Source organism: Lepisma saccharinum, chromosome 3 (assembly GCF_977018435.1).
Source record: "Lepisma saccharinum chromosome 3, izLepSacc3.1, whole genome shotgun sequence".
In the NCBI taxonomy this organism is placed as follows: domain Eukaryota; kingdom Metazoa; phylum Arthropoda; class Insecta; order Zygentoma; family Lepismatidae; genus Lepisma; species Lepisma saccharinum.
This window is the reverse complement of record NC_139231.1, coordinates 31,953,761-31,966,069: the sequence shown is the minus strand read 5'-3', so window position 1 is coordinate 31,966,069 and position 12,309 is coordinate 31,953,761. Positions and strand designations below refer to the sequence as shown.

The window sequence follows — 12,309 nt, the reverse complement described above, 5'->3', positions numbered from 1 at the left end:
CATGGTCTGTAGGATGAGGCATCCAAACCTTGCGAGTCTGAAGCGTTCTCTTGTCAAGGCAGTGGTGGACTTTCCCCTCGAGACTGTGCATGCTGCGATCGATGACTGGCCTCTGAGACTTCGGGCCTGTGTGAAGCCCAGAGGTGTCCATTTTGAACAGTGATTGGTGCTCTGTGTTGGCAAGACCTGTACCTTTGTAACATCCAAATATTAATACATTAGCTTGCTCACTGTGCCTGTAGTTCATTATTAACTTTGTAACAGAATTTATGATATGACTAGGTAAAATAAATAAACAAGACGTACGTACACTTTCAATTCTTTCTCTACATTTACTGTTGTTACAAGCAAATAAAACATTTTTTGACATAGTATTTCGAGAGAACTCACGTTCCCTTCTTCAGATATTGTTCTTGGGTTATGTGGGACAAATACTCATCCACATATGATGTCACCAACAGGTTGTCCAGTGTGCTTATGAGTGTGGTATTTAAGAAATTTCTAGTTGGGGTAAATTCTACTGACTGCCTTGGACAGCATGAGATAATGACTTTATGCCATATAACATTTCCTCTCATGGATAAAAGTTATCAAGCAGAGGGGGACAAGTACCCAGGGGGGGAATCCCCCCCATCCAAATACCACCCTGGTGCTTATCCCAATCAAGGCTAAGGGACATTTGGTATTTCCAAAGATCTTGACAGACCTTTCAACCCTCAAATCTGGCGAATAACAGTTTCAATCAGTTCAACATCAACAAAGGCTTGCTTACCTTCTTCAATGTAGGGAAAGCCAAAGGCACATAACAAAGCTGAAGTAAGCAAAAATTGCAGAATAGGCATTTTAGGTGCAATTAAGCAAAATGGGCACTAATCTACAAAATAGACATTTATAAGCACTATAAAAATGAATTTTTGGACTAGAAAAACCGTGAAACGAACTTAAAACATTAAAGCCTATGTTTTACAACATAGGAATAAAAATACACAAAAATCCGCACCCTAATAACAACGATGACAATATAGATTCACTATGGATCTCTCTTTTTCACAAGTGGGGAAAGCCACCACCTCTGAAATTTACTCCAGCTGAAAAGATGAAGAAACTTTGTAAAAAAGAAAGAGATGCTGAATTGCCTGATGATAATTAGGATATATACTTAAAATCTCTGACAAGATTCTCAGCTGACAATTTTAGATTTTTGTAGGAGATAAATATGATTTCCCACCTCATTATTGTTGCAGTTACTAGGTTCCAACAATGTAAAGACAGTCTTGTTAAGAAACGCACACACAACACATATCGTGCTGTTTGTGTGTATTTAAGAAGAATGTTGTTGGCATGTGACGTAAGAAGTTTTTTTAAGGTAAAACAACTTATATATCAAAACACTATAATGTTTGATATATAATGTTATATATAATGACTTTATATTGCTGTGATGCCATATTTATGGACATTTTAGGTCATATGTACATTTTTGTGATTCTTAGTTTACAAAAGTACTAACCATCAACATTCCACTGGCTTTCTATATCAGTGATTATTTTATACAATTCTGTACAAACTATCACCAAGTTGATGCCAGTACTTACGCATGAGTAGGTAGGTATCAGCTGGTAACAGTGGATGTCAATATAATAAATTATTGGCATAAATTGAATCAGCGATACTGTAGAGCTTAAATATCGTAAAAAATTATGCACAGTTTGCAATTTCGTCCTTTTTGTGCCATTTTGGCAAAAGGGAATATTGTGATTAAATAATAGCTACTTTGAGAAAATAATTGTCAAAGCTTTACTGGCAGCAAACGATGAGAGCTCGAAAGCATATCTGGAACTGGCTTGGTTGATATGTCAAAAGAATCTCTCCATCAACAATTTAAAACTCGGGCCGCTATAGTTGTAAGAGACCATTTATGTATGAAAGTTTATAAATATTCTGACCAGTTATAAGCTGATAGGGTGTTCGAGTATCTGTATCAGTGGGAATTGGTAAAGGAAAAGTTACACTGGCAAGGATTTTTCCTAGCACAGCACCACGCAAAACAAGGGTCTGTCGAGTTCTGCTTTCTGCTTTTGGCTCACTGCTCTGTTCTCTTCCTGACACCTGTTGTTCCACAAGTTCTCTTCCTGACACCTGTTGTTCCACAAGTTCTCTTCCTCACACCCATTGTTGTCCAAAGTTTTCTTTCTCACCCCTGTTCTTGCCCAACATTATCTTGCCCAAACTTCTCTTCCTGACACCTGTTGTTGCCTGAAGTTCTCTTCCTGACACCTGTTGTTGCCTCAAATTCTCATCCTGACACCTGATGTTCCTCAAAGTTCTTTTCCTGGCACTTGATGTTCCACCAAGTTCTTTTCCTGGCACATGTTGTTGTTCCAAGTTCACTTCCTGACACCTGTTGTTGCCCCAAGTTCTCTTCCTGACACCTGTTGTTGCCCCAAGTTCTCTTTCTGATACCTGTTGTTGCCCCACACTCTCTTCCTGACACCTGTTGTTTCAAAAAGTTCTTTCCCTGACACTTATTTTTTGACAAGTTTTCTTCCTGACACCTACTGTTGTCCAAGTTATCTTCCTGAAAACCTGTTGTTGTGCCAAGTTCTCTCCCTGACATTTGTTGTTCCACCAAATTCTTTTCCTCACACACATTGCTGCCTTAAGTTCCCTCCCTGACACCTGTTGTTGCCTAAGTTCTCTTCCTGACAATTGTTCCACCAAGTTCTCTTCCTGACACTTGTTGTTGCCACAAGTTCTCTTCCTGACACCTGTTTTTGACCAAGTTCTCTTCCTGACACCAGTTGTTGCCTCAAGTTTTCTTCATGACACTTCTCCTTCCCTCAAGGTCTCATCCTGACACCTCTTGTTCCCTCAAGGTCTCTTCCTGACACCTACTGTTGCCCAAGTTATCTTCCTGAAAACCTGTTGTGTCAAGTTCTCTCCCTGACACATGTTGTTCCTCAAAGTTCTTTTCCTGGCACTTGATGTTCCACCAAGTTCTTTTCCTGGCACATGTTTTTCCAAGTTCTTTCCCTGACACCTGTTGTTGCCCAAGTTCTCTTCTGGATACCTGTTGTTGCCTAAAGTTCCCTTCCTGACACCTGTTGTTGCCCAAAGTTCCCTTCCTGACACCTGTTGTTGTCTAAAGTTCTCTTCCTGACACTTCTTGTTCCCCCAAGTTCTCTTCCTGACACCTGTTGTTCCCCACAAGATGAACACCAAACTGTCACCTACCTGGATGTCATCACAAACATTCCTTTGATGTTTTATGTTTGGGAGGTCATCAAAGTGATTGGTCATCACTGAGTGGATTTTGTTACAACTGTTGTGCTTGTCTAGTACAAGCTCTTGCACTAGAAAGCATGTTACAGGGCTCAGTTCATGATGCTGTAACAATACAGGTCCTGCACGGCATACTAAACATGGTTTAAAGAGTACTAGCATTGGCTCACTTTTAGTAGAAACACCACCCTAGTCCCCGCCAAGTATTGAATACCAGGTAACTTAACTCAAATCGAGTTAGTTATACATTAGGTTGCAAAATTAACTTATTGTATCTGCAAATTTCCAAACAATTAAGTGAAATTTGTACTAACCAGCTTCATGGTGCACACTCCACCATAACTGTGGGCAACTATTCCAATGTGGCGTGCTTTGGCTTTACTAACATATGTTTTCCAAACATATTCCGCATGTTCTTCTGGATTTCGACTGTGCTGTAATGAGAAAAAAAATATCATTAAAAAAATCAAATGGACTGTCCACTCTCTTACATTATGTCACAATGACCATGATTAGACAATACATACTAAAATAATATAAAAGGAAGATTTCAGACAGACTGTAATCCTAATGGCGAGGGAAGGGGGAGGGGGAGGGGGGCTTTCTGCTTAGGCAAACTGGAACAGAATTTTCTTACACAACTCCTCCGCAACACCTGTGAAACATTTTAAAACAGTTGCCAATGGGTTTTAAATTAAAGCTTTCACAGCTATGGTCATTTTACACCCTGGTGTGACAGAGGACCAAGTCAGTATGGAAAATTATTTAGTACCGCACAGGTCCAGCCAGACAGTAAGGCATCTGATTGCCACACAGAAGACCTGGTTTTGATACCTGTGACAATTGAATATTTTGGTGGTAATTTTTCGAGCATGGAAAGCTCTTGTGATCAGCCAGACTCTAATAAATGGGTACCTGGGAAAAGAGTTGAGTTGATGAGTCAACTTTATGCACAGTAAGACGAATTTGGAATAGACCTACAGTTTAAAGTGGGATCCAAACCACTTTGTGTGTCCACTGGGTATCAAACCAGGGGGCCCCTTGATTACAAGGCTACGACGTTACCACTGGGCCATCGGGCAGGTCACCCAGGAACAGGGGGCAACCATGAAGGGGGAGAGGGAGGCAGCTAGAACATGGTACTGATCATCTACATCTCCTCGTATGCCTTTCTGGTATGTTGCAATTTACAGACGGTTGATGAAAAAATGTAAAACATATTACATCTGAATTGACATCACTCTGTGGCTGGTAATTACCAAGATATTTTTATAAAGTGTAGAAATATACGGTGGCGATGCTAGATAAAGGGCAACTAGGGCACTGCCCCACAATAATTTTAACATAAAAAGTTCATCTGAAGAGACGATCGGTATATAACTATTTTTTCCCTCCACTTCTACGTTGCTGCAACCAGACGTACAGGGTGTGCATCCTGTGCGAGGCTAATAAATTTCTGCATCCTGTTGGAGAGAGTCAGATCTCAGCTCTGTCCTGAGATGTGACGTCACTGACTGATCCAAAGCTTTACAGCATAGGCAAGGGACGGTACCCCCTCACAAAGGAAAAGTGCAAAATTCGTAGCCGTCTTTGGGCAGTGGAGGAGGTGCCCTGCCCATTCATGTTTGCCTCGTTCACTGTTCAGTGTTTCCAACTCTTGGCAGGCATTTCATTCATTCTTCCAGACTTCGTACTTTCACCTTCCTCAGTAAGATGCAGCAATAAGGTAGAAAAAAATCCCTCGAATGCTTTTCTTTGCATTTGTTCTGGCAACCTGAAAAGTTGACAACACTTTTTATTGCCCAAACTAGTCCCTCGGTGTTTTCAAAAAGATCCTCCTTCCTTTCCATTGAATACGGATTTGAGTTAGTGTGTGAGTTTGCGTTGAGTTCCATCTGTGCGTATTGATCGCTTAATAAATAATTAGTTTTTTTTTAGTTTTTTTGCAAGTGAAAGAGTTTATAGTTACTGTACGTGTGTATTTATTTGTGTGGTTGTGTCTGTGTTTCAGACAACTTGACATGCAGATTATCTTCGTAAGTATAAACAAACTTTTTTGGGGGTACATGGACAATGAAAAGTGTTGTAACTGAACTTAACAGTGCATCATCTTCCTAGTTAGTTACTGATATTAGATCGGAATTTGTTACATTTCATTCCAAATAGTGACCCATTGTTCGAACAATTTACTTACTCTATGTCAAGAAACTCTTCTCAAAAACCTTAAAGAAATATTTAGAGGTTATCCCCCCCCCCTCCTGACCCAAAAGAAAAATGTGTCCTGCCTGCCTGGAAAGGCACGCGCTGCCCCTGGAAATATACATGGCACATGCAACCACAGAAAGGTATAGAGGACACCAAAACAAACAACTTGTCTCAGTAACATTTTTGTCCTTGGTGTGTACTTTCATCCGTAGGAATGTTGAAAGAAGCCCATATTGCCACCTCTATACTGGCAACCCAACATAACATTTGATCACATCTGTGACGTTTCTTCCTGTCATGAAATGGCATGTGCCAGTGTTGCTAGGAACACATTTTCTAATAAAATGACAAACTATGAATTAGAGGTGTTCACCCTCTAGATGCCAACCCTCATGAGGGCAGACTTCACTTTCACCCTCTGGAAGACTTGTGAGGGTGACATAGGGCAAGGGATTGGGTGAAGATGGGGGTGAAGATGAGTTATGAGTGTGAAGGTGAGGGAGGGGTGATTCAAAATTAACACCTTTGCTTTCAACCACATTATGTGTTGCCAAATGTAACAAGCAACATATTCAGTGACCCAATGGGAAGTAAACCAATGATATGAAGAACGGTGGAAAAACAAATAATGTAGGCAAAAGGAAGTTTTGGTTTCGGAAAATGAAGAAGGGAAAGGAACGAAACCTTTCCTCAAGGATGTGCAAGGGTGCAACAAGGAACTGCTGTCGGGAAGGGGGATTGGGGGCTTCTTCTGAGGGCCAATAGTTTTTCCTTTCTTCTTTGGTTAGCATTATTTCTTGTACACCTAAAATTTGTAATGTTGGATTTCGTATCACAACCTATATTTCATGTACTTGCAAATTAAAATTTCAATTTTATTAAGGTTTTTGCTTTTATTCTGAAATATGTATCATTAAGATAATTGGAGAGTTACTTGAAAGCAATAGTAGTGGACTCTGGTCACAAAGGCCAGAAAACAGCAGTGATGTGACTTGATGTATTGACCACGTGTCACTTGGGCTACCATGTATCCTCCTTTCTTTCCTGAGCATGCCCCACATTTTAGACTTTTGCCTGGCATTCGGAATGAATTTGAATGGAATTGTGAATGTCCTACATTTTACACATCACATAATTCGAATTAAGAAAACATGTCTGACAATGGAGAAACAGAACATCAAAGGGAAGTTTACGATAAAGTGATTTCTTGTAGAAATTAGCTTTAAAGTAGGATAGAATGCATGACTGTTACTGGATCTTTGAATAAAATTTCTCTCTCCATCACGACTTAGAAAAAAGACTTCCTGATTCTGGGATCCTAAACAGTCTGAATATTTTCAATGATCCTGTATAAAAAAGTGCTTAATTTGTGGCATTCTTTCAACATTGTTAGTGTCAGAAATTTGTTGAAAATAACAAGTTTCATTTCAGAAATTGCAAAAATAATAACTTCAAGGATAAATACTGAACACAATGTTGTATTTTCCCAGTGTCTAGAAATCTACATTTCCTGGGGAACATTTCACAGCCCAAAATGCGTGGCCTCCTTTTCTCAATCTCTTTCAGACCAAAAACATTCCATTCCGCATGTCTGGTTGAACCACATATGGTAGTGCTTTTGATTAACAGTTTAGGAAATTTGTATTAAAGAATTCATTTAAAAATTGAAGGGCTCGGGTGTAAAACATGGTAAGTGACATTTTGGTTATCTTTGAGTTACAAAGTAAAATTGTCATCCTTCAATTTTTGGGAAAAATTGCCATGCCATACAATTTGCATTGGACTGTGAAGCCTTGTGAAGTTGGTAAACACAACACGGAAACAATTTATCTGTAGCATAGTTTCTAATACCTTTTTTCTTAATGAACTCAGAAATTACCAAAATGTCACTTACCATTTTTTCACCCGAGCCCTTCAATTAATTTTTTAACTGTAAATGTGTCATTGGAACATCTGCTAATTGTGTATCTCCTAGTAATCTATTATATTTACAGTAAATCTGATCGTGCCCTACATATTGAGACAATGTCTCTTACTTTTTGCTTATATAAAAGCATGTCACCCAATGGAAAATCCATTAGGCAAGCACAGACTTTCAAAGGGTTGTTGTGTCATGGAGTTTTGTTTAGTTTAAAAATAATAAATAGCAATATTAAGTTATTTAGTTTACCTTTACAGGAATTATCTTTCCATTCACCTCTCGAACATTGTCATTAGTATTCAGCACCAAAACACCATAACCCAAATCCAAGGCTCTTTGAATATATGGAATTTGTGTTCCTGAAGACAAGCAGTCATTGATGATTAAACTGAAAGGAATTAAGAAGAAATCAGTGGTTGCAAAATATAAGGTCTAAAATAACCAAACCTATCAACAATATAGACTATGTATGAGGTATGACAATGAAGTTCACAAACTTAGCTCGCATTCTTGTTGTGGCCACACTACACAGAAACCCCACTATGCTTTGATGATGTTGACATATCAATGTTTCAAATCTGTGTTATTGTTGACACAGTCTCTTTACGAGTGTCATCTTCTGTTCTGTGTCTGTGTTTTGGTGTGCTGTAATGGGAATTTTGGAGTTTGAATTACAGAAACAATACAAAAAACATTACATTTTTTGTGTGATTAAAGTTGAGTTATGTTAGTATATGTATACTATGCTGTAACTATGTTTACAAGTGTCTACAAGTAGACAAAATGCTTTTCTGAAGGAAAAAAAAATGTAACCAATGGCAAGAGAGCAGAATCGAAGAAAACATTAGAGTTTTGTCCATTGTGCATGAAAATTGTCAGCAGACTGTCAGAAGCACAGCAGAACATCTAATATCTTACATAACAAATAATACATATGCACCTCCGAAGACCAATACACAAAACCATTTCCAAAATTGCTTTGAAGGGTGGAATAGTAAACCCTGGCATTGATGCAGAGCTTTCGAAGGGCAGTATCTTATATTTACAATCAGTAATGACAATGAGATACATAGTAAATTTACTGTAATGAGTTCACAAACTTTATTATCCATACTTGTATTTTTGTTATTTAGTGTTACTTTTCTACCACGTTTGGCTAGTCATGAGGATGTGTGATGATTAGATGAAACTGACAAAAGGACACCATGAACATAAACATTAGCTCCATCACTGTGTAGGACAATTCTTCCCAATGGAAGTATCACACTGTAATTGTTCGAGACAATCATTTATAACGATCACCTCTTCAGGGATGTATCTGATTAAAATCATGTGCGATGGAACACGAACTTCTCACCCTAGAAGTCCGTATGATCCCGATGTGTTACTGATACATGAGAGGCATTTTAGTGCTTCTTTCTGACACCTCAAAAAGGAGGAAATGGGTACAAGCACTCATTAATAAATTTTTACTGGTTAAGATATGTCGATAAAACCTTCACCACTGCATTTCTCATTAAATTCTAACCTGATTTGATACGAGGGCTATTTTTTTTTCAACATCTGATAGGGCATGAAATCATAACCACAGTGAAGAGCAAAATGGGTTTATTGACAAAAGTTATATACACGTATAATCTACTTTTCAACGTAATCACCAAGAAGTTTCAGACATTTATCGTACCGATGCAGCAGCTTTCCAATACCCTCTGTCTGTTGAGCCAGGACTGCACGGTGTCCCAAAGCTCCACATTGGTGTGGAAGCGCCGTCCTCCCAATCACTTCTTCATCACTGGGAAAAGGTGTAAGTCACTCGGTGCCAGGTCTGGGGTGTAGGGAGGGTAATCAAAAACTTCCAGTGGAATCTTTGAAGAAAATCTTGGGTTGACCCAGCAACATGCAGTCGGGCATTGTCATGAAGCAAGACAATGCCTGAAGACAGCATGCCTCTCCAGCACACAGCTCATTCGATGGTGAATTTCTGCTGCATTGTGCCCCTCTGCCTGTAGAAATCGTATCACACTATGCACCTTGCGCTTGGTGGGAGAGTCGATTGTAGCAGACATCTCTACGTGCCCAACGCTCAGCTTCAACTGAAGCCTTGGCTTTGGCAGTGGGGTGGTGGTAGTGGCAGGGGAGATGCCAATCACGCTGCGTGACGCCCTGCTTCCTAGTGCTTCACGGGCCACCTGGCGGCACCATCAGAGGTTTAAAAAAAAATAGCCTCGTATATCACATCACTCCCTTCCCATTTAAAAATTTGGAGTTGTATTCAATATGGAGGCCACCAATATGGTAGAAGTCTGCTTGGAACACACTAATATGGTTCCCCTAGGCCTAACCTGTTTCTATCATGACCAACTGTAAGCAGTCTCACTCCTTCACATTTTATAGAGGGTGTTAAGCGACTTTCTTAAATCACCCTGTACAATTACTCACAAATTTGAGAGTTCATGACAAATAAAGTCAGGGTTTTTTCCTGAGAAAAATGTTCTGGTAGTCTTCCTAAGTTGGTTTTGCTTGGTGATGCAAACAATTTAATGCAGAATTTAACATAAAATTACCTTCATCAAGCAGTTACATGATGGCACTTTGCAATGATACACATAGCTCATGTATTATATCAGTAGATTGTAGAAATATAACATTTCGAAAATCAATCTTTCTTAAGTTTATTCCACCTCACTTCATGAAGAAAGGTTAAAAAAACAAAACAACTAATAACCAGAACACCTTCTTCATAAAGTGCGTGGAATCAGCTTGCCCAAGAAGACATGTATGTGATCTTCCTAACATTTTTCTACACTGTAGCTCACAGCAGCGGCTCAAAGGGCAGAGCCATCGTGCCATGGCACTACCCTAAGAAGAAACACATACCTTGCCCAAGTATTGTTAAATTAATACATTTATAATTTACAGACAAGGATATTCGAATCTCGCAATCAGTCAAGCTCATAGTGGAAAGACTTGGGTCAAGCTGACGACCGCCAACAGCATCGCCAGCTATCTCATATCCTCGCGAGGCAACGGTCCGAGATGCCCAAGAGCTGGCCTAACCAAGTTGACACACGTGCAGAGGGTTGAAGAAGTCTCAGCGGGGAAGCAGGTGCCGAGGGGGTAGCCATGCTGGTCATCATAAGACACCAGCCGAGCCAGTTTTCGCTTGGCATGATGAGGGACATAGTTGCCATTTTTAGAGATAAGTCACTAAATATGACTTGACTTGTAAGACCCATTGGGAAGTAATTCGTGAGAAAGGTATCTACTTTTCTGCCTACTTTTGGGAAAATGAACGTAGTATTTATCCAAAGTTAAATGAACATTTAGATATAAGATAGATTAGTCTAAAGGGCCATCCAGACTTATATTTTTTTTTTAAAAGTAAAAAATTCTATGGTGATGCGAGTTTCCTTTGACATTTCGACAATTCCTTTTACAGCAAATGTCTAGGATTTTTTCGACGTCCAGTTGGAATACATGTGCATGGGGGAGGAGAAGGTGAGAGGATTTGTTTTTCCCATTCCTCTTGTAATTGTTGTGTTTCAGGGAAGTGTCCTGAAGTGTATAAAATATAGGTTAGCAAGTGAAGATGAATCAGATTAGTGTGTAAATACTTATTACACACACTGTTTTCCACGTTACCAAAGAAGGATAAATTAAAACTTAAACACCTTGGCCAGTGGCACAATCACAAGGTGGGGGATTGCGGAGGAGTTTTTTTCCCCCATTCCTTGATCATGTTGGCACTACCCACCATCACAGTAGCTAGCTGCCAGCCGCCATTGTAAATGAAAAAAATAAAACTATATTGATATACAGGGTGGTTCATATTGTAACAACCAATGTTGGTTAGTAACCCAATCTGAACGCACGCATGCACGTGCAGGAATCTCCCATGCCCAGACAGCTAGAACACCGTTTACGGATAAATCACAGCAGTGGAGGCAATCATTCAAACAGGTTCCCTTTAGGATATGCAGTTGGCATTACACTGAGAAGCAACAGGATGCTAGATAATACTCTATCTGGAGACTTTTAGTTCAGCATACTGCCAATGGCTCTCCATTGTCAAGCCCTCATCATTATGGCACTAATTGATGGTGATCCACATTGGACTATCGCAGTTTACATTGGATCTCTTGAAACCTGATTGGATAAACTACTACTGCAATGCCAGCAATGGCAAACTGACGGCTAGCCTTGCAGCTGCCTAACAATGGGAGATTCCTGCACATGCATTTAGACAGGGTTTCTACCTGACAGTGATATATACAAAATATCCACCTTGTAGATTAAATTGTATTAAAATGTGAAATAATTTTGTGCACTTTCAAAATATGTTGGTTCCTTGAATACAGGCATTTAAAAAATAAAGTACCTCTTATTTGGAATATCTTATATTATACTTGTGTAAACATTCTTTAATAAAAAAAAAAGTATTGGATGGATTAGTTTCGACCTACCTACGAGACCACTGACCAGCTCTGACCACACCACTACCATGGATTAAGAGCAGAAGACGATCTGGGTTTGTCAAAGCATCATCAGATGCAAATATAAACGACTTCTTTGTAGTGTCTCCATTTTGTGGAACAGGCAATTGTACTAACTTCAAATCCTTTTTCAGAAGTTCATACACATGTTCAGTTATTGTCTGTGAATAAATAGAACAAGAATTAAATAAGGAACCTGGTAAATTCAACTAGATTTCATAATGAAGAATTGATGTTGAAAACTCTAGGTGCTTCAGATAATGATCTATTTGAACATGACATACAACAGAGAATTAATTTTATTGTGATACGAAAATGAACCCAAAACCAATTACCATGATTGGTAGTATTAAAACTAATAATACAGAAGTGAGTACCTCTTATCATGGACTTCGAAACATAAATGTT

At 39.2% G+C, this 12,309-nt stretch overlaps 1 protein-coding gene across 2 annotated transcripts in view; it reads right to left on the bottom strand.

Moving 5' to 3' along the window:
• LOC145985736 (cotranscriptional regulator ARB2A homolog) overlaps nucleotides 1-12,309 on the bottom strand; it is a 96,341-nt gene that overhangs the window by 46,157 nt on the left and 37,875 nt on the right. For both annotated transcript variants that reach the window (XM_083119796.1, XM_083119795.1), the window contains exons 4-6: nucleotides 11,872-12,062; nucleotides 7,658-7,796; nucleotides 3,597-3,716 (exon numbers count right to left, since the gene is read on the bottom strand). In XM_083119796.1, the coding sequence (XP_082975922.1) occupies nucleotides 3,597-3,716; nucleotides 7,658-7,796; nucleotides 11,872-12,062 (450 nt within the window). The remainder of the gene's footprint in view (nucleotides 1-3,596; nucleotides 3,717-7,657; nucleotides 7,797-11,871; nucleotides 12,063-12,309) is intronic.